Here is a 19,100-nt window from a genome sequence, read left to right on the forward strand (position 1 = left end):
AGTCCCGGACAACCAAAAACTTTGTGTTATGTTCGAATTCAACTAGGAAAGTCTAGTTTTGGAGCCCAGATCCCCAGTGAGTGTGTCTTTCTCGTGTATTTTGTGTTTCACTGTGTGTTAGCCTATTTTAAGTGAATAAATGATTATTAATTTTACCATCTTGTTTTGCTCAATGTTTTGATACCGGTATAAAAAGTGTTAATGCCTGGTCTCCCGTCACAGAATGTTTAGGATCAGTGTCTTGCTGCATGACCCACTTTCGTTTCAGCTTACGGAAGGATGGCCTGACATTCTCATCTAGAATCTTCTGATACAATGCAGAATTCATGGTTGTATCAATGATGGCAAGCAATCCAGGTCCTCATACAGCAAAGCAGCCCCAAACCATCACACTCCCACCACCGTGCTTGTCGGTTGGGATGAGGTCCTTCTGTTCGAACGCAGTGTTTGGTTTTCGCCAAACATAATGTTTCTCATTGAGGCCAAAAGTTCTACCTTTAACGCGTCTATCCAGAGAACATTGTTCCAGAATTGTTGTGGATCATCTATGTGGTCTTTGGCAAACTTCAGATAAGCAGCAATGTTCTTTTCAGAAAGCAGATTAGAATCAGATGTTTAAATAATTAGGCAGTGGTTTCCTCCTGGCTATCCTTCCATGAACACCATTCATGTTCACTCTTTTTTTATAGTTGAGTCATGAACCAAGACGAGAAGAGCCTTCAGATCCTTGGATGTTACTCTGGGATTCTGTGTGACTGCCTGGATGATTTGCCGGTTTGTTTTTGGAGAAATGTTGGTAGGATGACCACTCCTGGGTAGAGTGGCTGTGGTCTTCAACTTTTTCTATTTGTAGACTGTCTGATAGAGGATTGGTGGAGCCCCAGATCCTTAGAAATTATTGTATAACCATTCTAGATTGATGAGCATCAATAACGGCTTTTCTGAGGTCCTCAGAGATTTCTTTTGATTGTGGCATGATGTGTTTCCACACACCTGTATAGTGAAGATCAAACTCACAAAGCTTCTGATCTTTTTATAAAGGTGGGGTCTCCCAAACTCACCCCAGAAGATCTACCTAATTATTTAAACATCTGATTCTAATTATTCCCTTGAATTCAGTTGGTAAAATCAGCTTTTCACTTATTTTTGCACATACCCCGACTCATAATTATTCATTGTCTAATTCATACATCATTTTGTTTCAAAATACATGGAATTGGTTTATATAAACCATATTGAATATTTAAGAAAATACTAGTTTTGATTGAAGAATGTTATCAGGGGGAAAAAAACTATGGAATTTTCATAATTGTCATTAGGGTTCACAAATGTTCTAACCACTGTATGTCAAGAACATGGCACAATATTTACCTCCCCTCTAACTTCTTTATTTGGGAATTTGGCATTGGCATTCATTGGTTAATATCCATGGAGAGGAGCACTCACAGTATGTTTAATGGATAATCATTTTTAGACTTATCATGTTAAACACGTGCTTTGGAAGGTTTTGACAATCTTTATCTAAAGCCCTGTGGGGGTATACCAACATTAGTCAAAGAGATAAACATAAGTAGCTTAACTTCAGTGGACCCAGAAAAAATAAAAATATATTTATATTTCATTGGAGAGTAATAATTTAAAAACATGTGACTTTAAGGGTTGGTGAATCTACACACCATTTAGCCTTGGAAAGTAGCTCAAATCCACAGGCATTGAAGAATGGGATAAACTAGTATGTGAGGTAATGAAGATGTAAAAACCTGCCAGTGAAGTACACCATACTGATTTCATTTGGAGAGCTTGGCTCCCAGGTCATTAAATTAGTTTATGTCTCAACCCCTTTAGACATGACCTATTAAAAGGCAATGGATGTCGTCTCTCCCCAGTTCTCCATTATCTCTATAGTGATATTATATCATTCTTTATTCCACTGCAGATCCTACTTTATGCATCTCCTTGATGGCATTATCTTGTTCTCTTTTTTTTGTGTTGTACAGTATATACATTCATTATATATGTTATCCTTCTATTTTGTGATTTTTTTTTTACGTCATGTTTCGTTCCCTCGTGTCATGTTTTCCTGTATCCAATAAAACTTTCAAATGTATTTAAATAAAAGGATACGCATTTACATAGTAAATTAACGTGGTGCAGAAGAACTTGAAAAGTGCAGATTCTAGCTATAAACCATGTAAAGGATCTGGAATATATCTAATATATGTAAAAAGGTGACTATTATAAATGGGTGTTCAGCACCTTTCTGTATGCATAGAACCTATGTAAGTAAGGCCAGTTTAACAATAGCAATGCAGTATTTACACACCTCATTCAACAAAGAGAAAATACTAACGGGACCTCCTTCGATCAGATCCACACAGCTCTGGTTATCCTGGTAACTTATGAATGACCACTTTAGCCCCTCTGCTGCATATTCATCCTACAGCACGGGAAAATAAAAAGGAAAATAACATCAGACCCCCTTACTTATGCAATTGTTATCCATTGTTTAATCTAATAGCTTCTGCCTGCACCGAATAACATTGTAATGATAGCTTCTACCCGGAAATATCTGATTTTCTTTCTTGCTAAAAAGCGTGTTCTATAAACTGGGGGATAGAGGAGAGATATCTCCCACCAACCCTCTTAAATAGAATGCTAAAAGTCAAGAAACCTATGGTAAACTCACATGTATGCAATTTGTTAAAAGCAAACTGTGTCATTTAAGTCAGCTCATTTCTGATGAAGATGACTTGATCAGTGAAACGCGTTGAGCTATCGACAAGCCTGTCTGAGACGCTAGGAGGATGCACCGACTATCCGCTGCACAAACTTTTCCGGTCAAACTTTACCGGATGTGACGTCAATCCAACCGGAAGTGACACGGACCACACAGCTGAGAGTCTCCCGCAGGTACCCAAAAGCACGGCAGAGGGACAGGAGACGGCTGGAACTCCATTCCTCCACGGCATGCGACTGTTAAGCATCCAAACAACTTTTATGTGAATGTACCCTAGGTACAGAATGTGAGTACATGGGTTTTGCACTTGATATATTGCTGCTATATTTTAAAGATAAAAGAACCATACTGGTCTGCACTATATGTCTGTTTTCCCTCATTCCGAGACAAATCACACACATCACAAATCAAAGAAGACTGAGACACCACCTGCCACTGGCGATTTTGCGATTTGTATTCAAACAGACTGTAAATAGACTGATTGAAAGAGCCAAGACACCCTCATTTGCAACAGTCCTATATAGGTGTACACTATACAGTATATTGTTTCTTCTTTTTTGGGCGACTTGGAGAAACGCTACTTGTGGACTCTGGAAAAGTGTACATGCACAGGAGAATTCAGAACAACTTCTCACTAGTTTTTGAGATTTCGCCAACCACAAGATAACATCCCTAAACAATTTGTATTATCTTACTTTTGTTTTTCACGTCACTATTAGTCACACTAATAAGTTTAACACTTTTTACACCTCTATCATAAACTGGACACATTTCTGCACTGTATATTTAAGGTTTATCTTTACTTTAAATTAGGAGTGCGCAAATGCTGGGGGACCACGCAAGGCCTCTATAATACACGTACCTTCCCTTCCAGCGACGCGTCGTCATGGTAACTGGGCGTCAAAGGACACTGCGGGGTCACATGACACCGGGAACAAGAGGGGGCGGCGCAAGGCACCGAGGAGAGCAGGCAGGGGTGCGCACGGGGATAAGTTTGCGCACCCCTACTTTAAATCACTAAATAACTGTATATTTATGTGTGTTTAAGCACCTTCACCTATTACTTTTTGTATATTTACACTATCAAGTTGTCTCAGTGCGCAGGACTTGAAGCCAGGTAATAGCACACTTCCCCAGCACCTCAATCGGCTGAAGGCAGAGTGAATGGTGACCTACTCACTTAATTTTACCCAATTGTAAGTTGCTACTTACTTATTCTACCTGTTTAATATACAATTTACTTACCTCTGGTGCGCTCTGTGTGCTTTTTCCTATTTCACGATGGAGTTTATACTACTAACAGAAGGTACTTTTGCTTAAATCCATTTATATCACTGCCCTGTATACCCATTTAATTTAGCCTGTGTGTAAAACCTCAAGTATCCCATAGATTTTGTGAAACACACCAGGTACCCCACAGGGCTCTTTAGAAATGTTTCTGTCTCAGACTTGTATTTGCTCTTTTTACCATCTCTAAACGAATCAGGATCTCTTCCTCAGCATCCTTAAATTTACAGACCTCTGTGCTGAGAGCGTAGACCTCATGGCGTGAGAGTTCAAGCTCTGCTTTGAGCGTGCGAGACTCTTGCTGAGAAACTTCTAACTCTGTGATGAAGTTTTGCACATCTTTCTGGGACATCTCATAGTATAGTTTCCAGACAGTACTTGTTTTCTCTGATTCGCTCGGCTCTCTGTATATGGCGGTAGCGGTAGCCTTTCTATCTCTAGACTGGTTGTCATTCCCATGACAAATGTGCCAAACGCTCTGGGCTGTAGCTCATCTCTGGTCTTTTCTGACCCACACCTTCCTGAACACACGGGGTAAAAAATTTATGGAGCTTCTGCTGAAAATGGAGACTGCCTTTTTCACGGGACCCTGTAGGAGGAGTCATCATCGTCATCATGCCTGAAGGGACAGTCTTTGGCGTGGTTCAACTTTTTACACCGTAAACAAACATTTCTTATGTGGTTCCTTTTGCGGGACCACTACGGGATACCCATTCCTGAAAGGACATTGTTTTGTGTGGCCAGGCACATTACACGTAAAACACATTGTATCCTCCATTTTCTACCTTCAGGTGTATTCTTCACCTTGACCTCTTGGAGGCGCCATTTCCTTTACACAGCACAGCAATCCCTTCATACTTGACGGGGCAGACTTTACACTCCGCACTTGCTAGCTGCAATTTTCACTTTCTTCAGAAATGTTTTTGGTTTCCTGCTTGAGTTCAGTACTTTAACATATCTTCATCCACTGACCTCTGGGTGCTATTGCATCCACACTTCACACATTCTCTGTGTTTGCTGTAAGCACAACTGGTCATACACAGTGGGACAGATTTTACTTGCAGAATTTGCTTTTCACTTCAGGTGGGCGGCGATTTTAAATCGAAAACAAGGGGAGCGCGGATGAATAGATGTCTACAGAATAATAGACATGGGGATCTGGGGGCAGACTGGTTAAATGTGTAGCCAGACTCACCCAACACCAATATAGTGCACAAGGGTTCTGACAGTCAATGCACTTATAATGGTGCAATCTATGCAGGGATGGGTTAGTGAGAAAATAATAGATATCATAAATACTCACACGGCCTTGTGTGAGTACAGGTACATCTGGTGGTTCTTTGCCTTCCGTTGGTGGAATATTATGGTCTCTGCTCCTCTCAGTGTATGGCTCCTTCCCGCTTGGTCTCAGTCCGACCTCAACCCGAGTTGACAGTGAAACACAGGGATAGCAGGGATGAGATATTTCAAATTTAATAAAGGCACAAATAATAGTAAAAACTCACACATAAAAAACCCTTGTCGGCTGCAGCAAAGTCCGTGGGGCTCGTCCCGTTCGAGCGCTACTTGATTTCGCGTCCGGGCAGCAGATCGTGACACGCAGGGCTGGAACGCACCTTCACCGCCTCGCTACGGTGGCCTCCGAGGTACAAAAGTCTCTAGTGGATTAGAGCAACGCGTTTCGCTAAGAAAAAGCTTCCTCAGGCTCTCTTTTGCTGTGTAACGTCCCGTCAGGGTTTAAATACCCTCCTTCTGGTCATCTGAGGGTGTATCTGATGATGTCAGTCGATATATCTAACAAACTGTTTCCAATGGTTGCCTTATCTTAAGTCCCGTGGTGAGGCTCTCCAAGGCTTCACAAATAAACAATGAAAAAACACATGGTAATCCCCTCAGCAATACGATAAAGATGAGTGACTTGCTAAGTGGGGATGCGACTCAAATTAAAAATATATTGAATGACATACTGTAAGTAAATCGGGGGAACACGTCCTTTGCGACGTGTTCCCTTCTTACCTGCTGCTACTCAGCCCTCCATCTTGGCACCAGCGTGTGCGCACCCCCCCGCTCTGTTTACAGAGCACGTGCGCAGCTCTTCTAGAGTTGCCTTGGAGCTTGGCTCCGCCCCCCCCCGATGCACCACGCGTTAGCGGCGCGCTCATGTAATGACGTGCACCGCTCCCCAGCTGCGCGGCAAGTAACCTGATTGCCACTTGTCTCCTGTGCCAATCACGGCTTCCGCTGGGGTAAGGCCTCTGCTCCGCCCCACGTCCTATTGGCTGCTTCTCCCTTCTTATACCTTGCTCCCACTCTCTAGCATCGCTCAGCATGATCTCTTGTAGCCTTGTGTGCCTCACAGTTCTGTTGTGCCTTGCTCCTGTTCCAGTCTTGTCTTGCAGTTTGTCTCCTTGTGTACCAACCCGGTTTGTTAGTGAAACCTCTCTGGATATCAACCTCGACTTACCCTCGACTACGTTTACCTCTCCAACCCAAGATCATGGCTACACGGGCTTCGACAACTCTCAACTCTCCAATCCCAGACCACGGCTTAACGGACTTTGACTACGCTGCTCTCTATAACCCAAGACCCCGGCGAGTATACGGACTAACCCACTCTCTCCTACCCAGACCCGGCTACGCTGACAATCAGCCTTCCAGGTTTCATACCTTCCCACCTCAGTACCAGGGTCTTGTCTTGTTTGCGGGTAGCGCAGGCATTACACATACTAATTGCCTCTTAAGACCACACCAATAATAGTCTCTAGTACCATTGAACTAGACATCTAATAAAGACATAAAACACCCTAATCAGTGCCGCACCAATGTTTGGTTAATAAGCGGTCCTGATAGATCAGTAATCGAGAGTGTGATCCCGTAACTGCCCTTCAGATGGCAGAGATCTAGCCAGTGTGTAATACTGCTCAAAATCCCTAAATGGGAGTAAGCTAGATAAAATCAACCTCTCCCTCAAAGTGGTGAAACACATTGCGGGTTGATATAAGGGTGTTAAAAACTCCTGGCTGGTAAAATCTACTTAATTTAGGACATAAAGGTTAAAATTATTGATCTCATATGATGTAAGCTCCTGGCGCCATCTAGTGTCAACACTTGTTTAGAATCTTATCAGACACTTTCAGCTACCCGGAAATTACCCGGACCCGGCAGCTGGAAAGTGGACCCGGCGCCGGGTATCCGGGTAATGTCAGGGTAGTTGAAAAGTATCTCTTACTTACCTGCTGGAAGCCCGCGCGGACATCTGAACAGGTAAGCAGAGGTGCGAGGGCAGTGGGGCAGCATCACAGTCATGTGGAGCCCGCGCGGGAGCTGCAGGACTCCATACTGCACTATGAGCTGGGACTATGTGACCAGAGCAGGATAAGAAGCTTTCCTATTGGACAGCTGGCTGTCCAATAGGAAAGCTTCTTCTCCTGCTCCGGTCACATGGTCCGAGCTCACAGTGCAGTATGGAGTCCTGCAGCTCCCGCGCGGGCACCACACTGATCGCTGATGCTGCCCCACCGCCCCCGCACCTCTGCTTACCTGTTCAGATTTCACCGCGGGCTTCCTCCACCCCGGGTAAGTTTCCTCCACCCCAAGGTAAGTGAAAAACGGGGTAGCCGGGTACAACGCGCCAAATCCACCGGGTACCCGTTACCCGGTTTAAAAAAAAATGTAGGACCCGGTCCAACACTATCAGATACCAATGTGCTATCAATACATAAAAAACCTATGGTTGAGGAAGATAACAGTTGCGTGAACCATCTCTAAAATCAAAATATTACCACTTGATGATTGAAATCAATTGAATTTGGGAATGGGAATAATCAAATTCGTACCCTAAAATTCTTGGTCGTTAGTAACACTGTTGACCTGGTATGGATCTAATATTATAAAATAAGAGCTACAACATATATAAAAAAGTAATAATAGCTGTATTCCATAGTCGTTTAAATAAAATAGTGTTAGAAGCTTCTTTCGTGCAATGATTCCAATCCGGGATCCTAAAAATGTATACATAATATTGGACAACAATTGTGTCCCCGACACAATGGATAAGACATTATCATAATGCCAATAAAATGGTATAACAAGGATTGTGACCCGGTGTAAAAACTATGGGCTACCGACAGACGGTCGGTCAAAGATACAACTGGAGGAGGACTTGGAATTTCACGAAGCCAGTATTGCTTAACCAGAAGGAAATGGCCCCTCAGCTGCAGTTGCAGTGGTCACAAGTCAACCCGGGGCGCAGGAGGTTATTCCAGCACCAGTGGTGGAAGGACATGGGGAGGGAGCGGACGTCCACCGGGATAATGGTGAAGGACTGATTCCTGGGAGTGCGGCAGTGTTAGTCTCTGTGGCTACCGGGCCTGACGACCCTGGCATAACCGCACTCCTAGCCTCATGGGGAGTGGGGGCTAACGCAGATGAGCAGATTCAGATGCTTGCAGCAGTCCACAGAACAGCATACCCCCAACTCCCACCTGATCAACGGGGAGCAAGATACCCCCCGAGTGGACCACCACAGTTTTAACAAATTTGTTGATAGCACTGACAAGATCAACGGGTTCTTGAGTGACTTTGAGACCCAATGTCGACGGTACTGAGTACCGCGGCGAGACTGGGTTTTGCAACTAAACCCCTTATTGTCCGGTGTGGCCAAAGAGACTCTGCAGGAGATGCTTCCCGAGGATGGCTATGATTATGGCCATGTAAAAGCTATGTTGCTCGGCCAATATTCCCTCACCCAAGAAGCTTACCGAGGCATGTTCCGGACAGGCGAGAAGTACCACCGGGAGTCCTATGTTCGATATGGGGCCCGCATGGGACCCAGTGGGTGGCGGGTTGTGGGGTTACCAAGTTCCACACACTATTGGACTTGATCTTCCAGGAGCAACTTTTGCAGCAGTGTCCCTCGGACGTGAGGGCATGGGTTTTGACCATAAACCTAAAACCCATGTGGAAGCTGCTAAAATGGCTGATGAATTTGCGACCAGTCGAGCTTTGATCAACAAAAAGGGGCTACCAAAGACACGGCCATCCCGTCCAGGGGAGCCAAAACCACCCTGCAGTGGACGAGCAAGCCTGCAGCATAGGGCAGTACACCCAAAGCTGCAGAGTTCAAGTATGAGAGGAGGTGTTACCTGTGTTACAAAGTGGGTCACAGAGTTGTGGTGTATTACCCGGGCGCTAACTCTGACCGTGAACTATATTAGATCTGAATATCCTATTAAAATGAAAAAGGTATAATACAATCTTATTAAAATGTACTTGTGATGTCCTCGTGTGACTCAAAAGACCCCACTAGGATCCATCCAGGACCCTTGATATGGAACACAAGAAGAGATGGGGGAGCACAGTGTGAGGGAAGATAGGGTTAAAGTATACTTTCTTTCGCTGATGGTCAATGGGGTGTTTACACCTTCATTGAACCCTCAGAGAGAGATGGGCAACTCCTTCAATGGGGAGCTAGCGTACATGGGTAAAATGTGTCCAGGTACACAAAGTTAAATCAATAAATAAATAAGTTACACGGCCTTGTGTAAGTTGTATTCCATCAAGGTTTCTTTTACATTCGCATCCTTCTTCTAGGTGATGGTTCTTCTTTCTTTCTAATCCTTAGTTCCTTCTTTCTTGTTTTCTTCTTGCTGCGTCCTGGATGTTTTGTCGTTGGATGGGTGGATTCTTCACAGTAGTTCGCCTCCCATACAAATGTAAACATAAACGAAAAGGCAATTAGACACATGCGTACACAGATTCGCTGCGGTACAGGGAAAGGAGATGAAGCAATATCTGATAATATTCCACTCACACGGCCTAATGTGAGTGATCTCCTATATCTGTATCTTTTAAGCACCTGTATAAATAACAGGTCTTCAGGTAAGTAAACAAACACAGACCGAGGGTCCAATGTTGAACAGTGGTAGGGGGTAAATAAAATAATATATCAAGTAATATTTTAAAATACTCACACGGGCCAGTGTGAGCACGCACTCGTAAAGGTATCTTTGGTACTCCAAGTCCTGTGTATAAAATACCCCTAAGGGCTAAACCAAACGTGGAAGGACTATGGGACACTTGGCACTATGGGTGGTGATGTCTTTATTGAAAAAACTGGCATAAAGTAATGACAGGTAACTTAAACAAATAGATAAAAAACAGATAAAAAGTATGTTAAAGGGCTTAGAGATTAAAAACCAAGAAGCAGCTATTGCTTCTGGGGGAGGAAAACTGACAGCACAAGGGGTCAAATGGTGATTGGTGGACAAAAGTCTCTTGTCTCCGCGTCCGGATAGAGAGTTTCCACAGCACCTCTGGTTCCTCTCTGATTGCCGCACACTGTAGTTGGTGAAGAGCTACGCGTTTCGCCCTGAACAGGGCTTCCTCAGGCTCGTAGAAAGTCGAGTGTGAGTATTTTAAAATATTACTTGATATATTATATTATTTTATTTACCCCCTACCACTGTTCAACATTGGACCCTCGGTCTGTGTTTGTTTACTTACCTGAAGACCTGTTATTTATACAGGTGCTTAAAAGATACGGATATAGGAGATCACTCACATTAGGCCGTGTGAGTGGAATATTATCAGATATTGCTTCATCTCCTTTCCCTGTACCGCAGCGAATCTGTGTACGCATGTGTCTAATTGCCTTTTCGTTTATGTTTACATTTGTATGAGAGGCGAACTACTGTGAAGAATCCACCCATTCAACGACAAAACATCCAGGACGCAGCAAGAAGAAAACAAGAAAGAAGGAACTAAGGATTAGAAAGAAAGAAGAACCATCACCTAGAAGAATGATGCGAATGTAAAAGAAACCTTGATGGGATACAACTTACACAAGGCCGTGTAAGTTATTTATTTATTGATTTAACTTTGTGTACCTGGACACATTTTACCCATGTACGCTAGCTCCCCATCCAATGAGTTGCCCATCTCTCTCTGAGGGTTCAATGAAGGTGTAAACACCCCATTGACCATCAGCAAAAGAAAGTATACTTCAACCCTATCTTCCCTCACACTGTGCTCCCCCATTTCTTCTTGTGTTCCACAAAGTGGGTCACATCAGACCAGACTGTCCGGACCGTGCCAAATCCGGTGAACCCCATCAGTGGCAACACTCTCCAGCTGTGAGGCCGGTCGCCCGTGTGTGACTGGCACACACAGAGGAGCCAAGTACAGCCGTCGAACCAGTCCAGAGAGGGATTTCCATGGAGAGATATGCACTTGCCACCCAGGAACAGCAGCGGAGACAGAGGGACATCAAATTGCACCAGTCGGGATTAAGTCCAAAGCATCTGCACACAGTGACCATCTGAGATCGCCAAGCAGCCGGCTTGCTCTACTTCGGAGCCACTGTTACCCATGTCTGACCTGATATGGTCCGGTTAGAGGATTTGCTCCCGGGTACCGGGATGCAATTGACCATGCTAGACGGTGGACCGCGGTCCATCCAGGTTGCCCGGGTCTTTCTTGATTGGGGTGCCGGACGTGGCATGAGTGAGGTGGGGGTATTTCCCGGGTTAGATGCCGAGGTCCTCCTTGGCAATGACTTGGGGCATGCAACATGCGTTTTTACGGCAGAGCTGGCTCCTGTTGCAGCGAGTACCGGGAGTCAGTCATCAGGAGTTGCACCTGAAGGATCCGCCGCCCCCCTGCAATTGGGACCAACAGTTCCTGGGGTCTCCGAGGAGACCAGGCAGGTAATCCAGACAAAGACAGTGTACGGACTTACCTTCTCCTTTACCTGTTTCCCTGTCCCCTGACTTAGAGACAAAGGATGGGTGGCCAAAATTAGAGACACAGTTTAGGGATGCAGTGAGGTATGATCCCAGTTTGGAGCACGAGGCTCCAGGCGTCCCTGAACCTAATGCGGACAGTGGGTCAGAGCGGTTCTCATGGCACCACTGGCTCTTATATATAGAGCAGGCAGCTATGGGTCTAGATAGGGTCTGGATTGGTGGCAACAGTTAGTGGTACCGAGGGAGTATAGGCAACATTTGTTACAGGAAGCCCACTCCATACCACTAGCGGGGCATCAGGGGGTCACTCAGACAAGAGCCTGGCTGTTGCAGCGTTACTACTGGCTGGGGGCATCAGGGGCTGTGGCAGATTTCTTCCGCTCCTGTGATGCCTGCCAGAGAGTGGGTAAGGCAGGTGATCGGGTGAGGGCACCCCTGAACCAGTTACCGGTAATTGGGAAACCTTTCCAGGTGGTAGCTATGGGCATAGTGGGGCCCCTCATGATCCCCAGTTGGTCGGACAAGCGTTACATACTCACGGTGGTGGACTTTTCCACCCGGTACCCTGAGGCTGTAGCCCTTGCCACCATCGATGCTAGGGCAATAGCGAAAGCCAGTGCTGATCAGGATAGAGAAACTATTACTTCAGAGGGAAACTTTCTGGACATATACACTTGATACAGTATATCCTAGAGGTCTTAATGACATATACAAATACATATCATATAACTGTTTCTTATCTAGAAGGTAATGTTATATATTAATGTCCTTATTTGTTCACAGGATGTGTGGCTGCTGCTGTAGTCTTTTCCAAAAAGTTTTTGTGCCTTACTACATTTGGTAGATTTTTGCATTACATAAATCTTAGCTAGTAATTAAACAATAGACTGTTTAAGCATTTCTATTTTTATTGATTTTAATATAAGCACTCACTGAACACTCGGGTTCAAGGCATAGCACATAGGAACATGCTCTCTGAATTGTCTCTCTCTCACATTAAGACTGAATTGAACAGTGATACAACAAGGATGCTGCTCGGATTCATCTACAGAAGTATACAGGACCAACAGTGGATGGCTGACGCAGGTGCAGTGTGTCCATCATAGGGATTACTTGCAGATGACAACGCGGGACTTCAGATTGGACTAGAGGAACGCGATGACGGCACCAAAGCTGGAACGCAGACACGGACGGCGCATGCGCAGGATAGATGTCCTACCCGTCGCGAGACTTCGGAAGCAAGAGGAGCCTATCGGGGCACAGATGACTTCACCCACTGACTTATGCGGAAGCATGGGCATTCGGCATATGAGGGAGGAGAGACTTAATTAAAGGAGTGCTATATGGGACAGCTGCTGGTGATTGTAAGGTGGGTTTAATTATCTTCCTTTGGGGGTATATATATTAGGTATTTCTTCATTGTTCACATGCCTGTCACATGATAAAGACCTTCACGGTCGAAACGCTGTGTGGCGCAATACATTTTCCTATTCAGCAAACCCGCAGTGCATTGCATCTCCTTTTCATCAGGGCAATAGCGAAAGCATTGCTAGTTATTTTCACTAGAGTAGGTTTCCCTAGTGAGATCCTAACTGATCAAGGGTCACAATTCATGAGTGAATTGTTACAGCTTCTCTGGGATGCGTGCGGGGTGAAGCACCAGCGCACGACCCCTTACCACCCCCAGACCAACAGTTCCTGTGAGAGGTTCAATGGTACCCTAAAGCAGATGCTGCAAGTTTTATAGAAGCTGAAGGGAAGGACTGGGAGATTCATCTACAGCATTTGCTGTTTGCATACCGAGAGGTACCGCAAGAATCTACCGGGTTCTCTCCCTTTGAGTTGCTATACGGTCGCAGGGTACGGGGACCTCTCGACATATTCCAGGAGGGATGGGAAGGGGAGACTACTAATACTGATGCTTCTGTGCTTCAGTATGTAGTAGATCTCAGAGACCGGCTAGAAATGCTTACGGGGTTGGCACAAGCTAACCTCAGGGAGGCTCAGACCAAGCAGAAAGCTTGGTTTGACCAGAACGCCTGTAGCAGGTCATTCATCCCAGGACAGCAAGTAATTGTTCTAAAGCCCACTTGTCAGAACAAATTAATGGCTGCCTGGTCTGGACCGTACACAGTTCTCAGAAAGATGAATGAATGCGACTATGTTGTACAGTTAGATGAAGAGACAGGAAGAACCGGGACCCGGCGAGCAATTCTCAGTCTGACTTCCTAGGGGAATCTAGGCAGGGGGGCGCCGTAGCGCAAGTAGATATAGGGTCCCAGCTCAGTGCAAAACAGAAGGTACAGGTGAGGGCTATGCTAGAGACTTACAGGGTTCTATTCACGGACAAGCCGGGCAGAACACATCACCGATCACCCAGTGCTTACCTGTGAGCTGAGACCTCTGCATAAGCATGCCTATCGGGTATCACCAGAGGTGAAGGGCAGTATAGAGAGGGAAGAAGATGAGATGCTGGGCCTAGGGGTAATTGTACTATCCCAGAGCCTTTGGGCTTGTCCGGTAGTCCTAGAACCTAAGAAGGACGGGACTACCTGCTTCTGTGTGGACTACCGGCACCTCAATGCAAAATAAACTGAGATTTATTCCCTTGATAGGCAAACACACGACAACTGCAGAAGACACTTAATAATTACACTTACTGGTATAGGAACAGGTTTCAGTCCTACCTATCAGGTAGATCCCAACATGTGTCCATCTCAGGCTCTAAATCCAACCCCTGGATATCACCAGTGGTGTCCCGCAAGGCTCTGTTCTGGGGCCCCTACTCTTCTCAGTGTTCATCAATGATCTTCCCACAGCTTGTAAGGAAGCCTCAATACACATGTATGCAGATGACACAATCCTACATGCACACAGCCATAGCCTCTCTGACCTTGAACACATACTTCAGTCTGACTTTTTGAAACTCGAAAACTGGATTTCCCAAAACAAACTGTTTTTAAACACTGACAAGACTGCAACAATGGTATTTGGGACCAAGACTAAATTTTTAAAGCTGTCAGTGACTGAGCTCCAGATCAGAACTAACGCTAACACCACCCTAACTCCTGTTACTAGTTTTAAATACCTGGGCATATGGTTTGACTCCCACTTAACATTCGGAATGCACATTGATACCCTGACATCCAAAACCTATGCCAAACTAGGTGTACTTTACAGGAACAAATCCTCCCTAAGCCTGCTGGTCAGAAAGCGTATTGCACAGCAGATGCTAATGCCAATTATCGACTATGGAGACATAGTATATGGCTCGGCACCCCAAACCCACCTTGGCAAACTTGACACCCTCTACAATTCAATTTGTCGTTTCGTTCTCCAATGCAACTACAACACACATCACTGCGAAATGCTCAAAGAACTAGATTGGTCATCACTCAAGTCTAGGTGCAAAGTTCACCTTTCCTTTCTTGCCTTCAAATACTTTCTGGGCAAGCTACCCACATATCTGAACAAGCTCCTCACCCCTACCACATGCAGCACTTATCTGAGATCAGACTCCAATAGACTGTTCATGGTCCCAAGGCTCAACAAAGTATCCGGCCGTTCCTCCTCCTCTTACCGTGCACCCCAAAACTGGAACAACCTACCGGAGACTCTCACATTCACCACCAGTTTAAGTTCTTTCAAAACTAAGGCTGTCTCACATTTTAATCTGGTCTGTAACTGTTACATAAGCCTATAATATACATCTTCTCTAACTGTGCATGCAATGTATTGTATATAATGTATACCCTGTTCATTTATGTAACTGTATTTGTAACCATGTATTTGTCATATTAACTATTCCCAGGACATACTTGAAAACGAGAGGTAACTAATAAAACATTTTACAAATAAAATAAAAATAAAATGCGGGAACGGTGTCAGATGCTTATCCCATGCCCTGCATGGACGAGCTATTAGATGAGCTCACGGGGGCAAAGTATCTGACCACAATAGATCTGAGCAAGGAGTATTGGCAGATCCCGCTGACCCAGAAGGCTAGGGAGAAGTCAGCATTCATTACTCCAAGTGGCCTCTATGAATTTCTAGTGATGCCATTTGGGATGAAGAATGCCCCGGCTACCTTCCAACGCCTGGTCAATAGATTATTGGATGGAATGCAGGGTTTCGCACGGGCATACCTGGACGACATTGCAGTGTTTAGCGGGACGTGGGACAATCATCTAGTTCATGTAGCAGCGGTGCTTCACAGAATTAGAGAAGCAGGGCTCACATAGAAACCCACCAAGTGTTTAGTAGGTATGGCAGAGGTTTTCTACCTAGGGCAAATGGTGGGCAGAGGGCACCTCAAGCCTGAACCAGCTAAGGTTGAGGCTATAGTGCAGTGGCCAGTCCCCAAGACTAAGAAGCAGGTTATGGCATTTTTAGGCACCGCTGGGTACTATAGGAAGTTTGTCCCACAGTACAGCGTCGTGGCTTAACCCTTGACACATCTGACACAGAAGTGACTCCCAGTTCTGGAAGCCTGGTCTCCTGCATGTGAAACAGTGCACAAACAATATTAAAGTCCCCAGCGCTAAAGTCCAAGATACCGTGATCTTCAGATAGTCTCTGATCTTAAAGATGATAGCTGGGCTCCGTTGAAAATGTTCCAGATGGGATGTGTCTTTGGAATAGACAGATTCACGTCTGAAATACAGATGAGAGGCACACCTGATTGCGCAGCGTTTTCTAGCAATCAGATCCCTATCTAAGACAGTGAAGATTCCTACTCACATGATGAACGCCAATATATTCAGTGGAGAGAATCTGTGCTTGTTCCCCTTCTTTCAGCTCCTCTCACAACCCCACGTGCAGGCAGCTTACTGGAGGTGACCTCAATCCACAATGGCGTCGGGGGTGGCTCCGTTATGAACCCCCACCGAAGAGGGAAGAAATGGGCACAATATGGTGTAGTTTGACACTTTTAATTGGTTAAAACACTAAAAAAACAATGTAAAATACACTCACATGGTGCAATAACGATTGGTATTGCTAAAATTGCCGTCCGCAGCTTGCAAATCCTGCCCTTAGAATGCACAGAGTCCCTGCATGCAGACACGCTGGTAGACTGAGCGTGTGACGTCACCGCTGCTGGGAACTCCCTTGCAAAAGCTACGGTTGCTGGGATGGCTCAAACAACTAGGCTCCTCCTCCCTACGCGTTTCGTGACACGTGGTCACTTCGTCAGGGGATAGTGGAGCCCAGTCTGTGATGCCTTTTGTACTGTCTCAAATGGAGAGAACCTCCTACTTGGGGTGGGACCTGGCTAATGAAGGAGGAATATCAGCTCTGAAGATAACAGCGCGATAGGGGTTATTTCCTTAGCATGAATAAGCGCATGTACCCACATAGTTTATAAAGGCTGAATTTTCTTAATAATATTGGCAATACCCACAATGATAAATTCGAACTAAAATGAAATAAAAATATATCCTAATCGCATGAGGACAAATAGGGGTCCACAGTAATAAAATATACCTAGAATCGAATAAAGGTACATCTCAATCACATAGGACAAATGGGGGTTACCATATTGCAATTAGCTTGATCTAAAATTGGTATTCTTAATAATGACAATACAGTTCATGTCTAAAATATACCACATCAATGTATAAGAATAGACTAATTGTCCTTCAAAAAGGCTGCCAAGTCAAACTCAATGTTGAGACCTAGGGGGGTCAGGGTCTTAAGTGTGTAAATCCAGTAACTTTCTCTTTTGGAGACTAGATTGAGCCTGTCCCCCCCACGCCAGCTACTCTTTGGATTGTCAATCCCTACACACAATAACCCTTCAGGACTCTGATTATGTTTTTGCCTGAAATGATTTGAGACACTATGTGTCTCGAGGCCCCTTCTGATGTTATAAACGTGTTCTGCGAACCTCCGTTTAAGGGGTCTCCCCGTGCGGCCCACATATTGTAGGCCGCACGGGCATTCCAGTAAATAGACGCAGAAGTTGGTTTTGCAATTGATGAATGTTTTTATGTCATAGCTTTTACCTGTCACATTGGATCTGAAGGTCTTAGTTTTTTTACTATGTTTGCATCCAATGCAGTTTTGACATGTATAGAAGCCTTTGAGATCTTTTAACCATGTGACATGGTGATCTCTTAGACTGTCTAGCGGACAACTCGGGGATAGGGAGGATTTTAAATTTTTTGCTCGCTTAAAAACTATTTTAGGTTTGTTGGGGAGTATAGTTTTAAGGATTGGGTCTCGTTGGAGAATGCTCCAATGTTTAGTAAGTGTCTTAGATATAATTGGAGCTATACCACTATATTGTGTGATGAAAAACGGGAATGGGGCCTGACCCACGTCGGCCGTCTGTTTCTTACCACACAGTAGGGATGCTCTGTTGGTCTCATTGACCTCTTTGAACGCGAGATCCAATTCTTGATTCTTATACTCACGTTCAATGAACTTGGTTTTCAACTCCCTAATTTGATGTTTGTATACTGAAGTTTCGGAGCAATTCCGTTTGATTCTAAGAGCTTGCCCCTTTGGGATGTTACGTAACCAGTTGGGGTGATGGTGGCTGGATGCCAAAAGGTAGGTGTTGGCATCTACTTCCTTATGGAAGGTTTTCGTGTGGATGATGTCATTCACTACATAGAGGGAGAGATCGAGAAAATTAATTGAAGTCCTATCATGACTGAACGTGAATCTAAGGTTCCGCATGTTGTCATTCAAATATATTTTGAACTCCTCAAGTCTATCTAATGACCCCCTCTAGACACACAGCACATCGTCGATATATCTTTTCCAGAGCACCAGGTTTGCACCAAATGGGTGAGAGGACCTGATATGATCCTCTTCCCAGATGGACATAAATAAGTTAGCGTACCTTGGGGCAAACCTGGTGCCCATGGCAGTGCCGCATGTCTGGAGGTAGAACCTATGGTCATGGCTGAAGAAATTATGCGTCAGAATGAATTTGATTCCGTCCAGAATAAAATGTTTCAATTTCTCGTCTACCTCAACGTCTTGTTCTAGGACTCTTTGAATTGCATCCAGTCCCATCTGATGGTCAATGACCGTATATAGCGAGACTACATCGCAGGTGACCCAACACAGATCTTCTCCCCACTTCAGGTCCTGTACAAGATTTAACACCTGTGACGTGTCCCTGATGTATGACGGGACCTGTACAACATATTTTTGGAGTAGATGATCTAGGAATTGGGAAAGGTTGGAGGTGAGGGAATGAATCCCAGATATTATCGGGCGGCCGGGGGGTCGGGTAAGGCTCTTGTGGATCTTAGGGATGAAATAGAATACAGGGATTCTGGGTTGTTCAATCATAAGGAATTCTCTTTCCCTGGAGC

At 44.9% G+C, this 19,100-nt stretch overlaps 1 protein-coding gene across 1 annotated transcript in view; it reads right to left on the bottom strand.

Annotated features, from left to right (window-relative positions):
• MYO19 (myosin XIX) overlaps positions 1-19,100 on the bottom strand; it is a 134,035-nt gene that overhangs the window by 38,796 nt on the left and 76,139 nt on the right. Inside the window, 1 exon segment of the mRNA XM_075589481.1 lies at positions 2,324-2,437. Within this exon segment, the coding sequence (XP_075445596.1) occupies positions 2,324-2,437 (114 nt within the window).

This window comes from Ascaphus truei, chromosome 3, assembly GCF_040206685.1.
Source record: "Ascaphus truei isolate aAscTru1 chromosome 3, aAscTru1.hap1, whole genome shotgun sequence".
Classification (NCBI taxonomy): domain Eukaryota; kingdom Metazoa; phylum Chordata; class Amphibia; order Anura; family Ascaphidae; genus Ascaphus; species Ascaphus truei.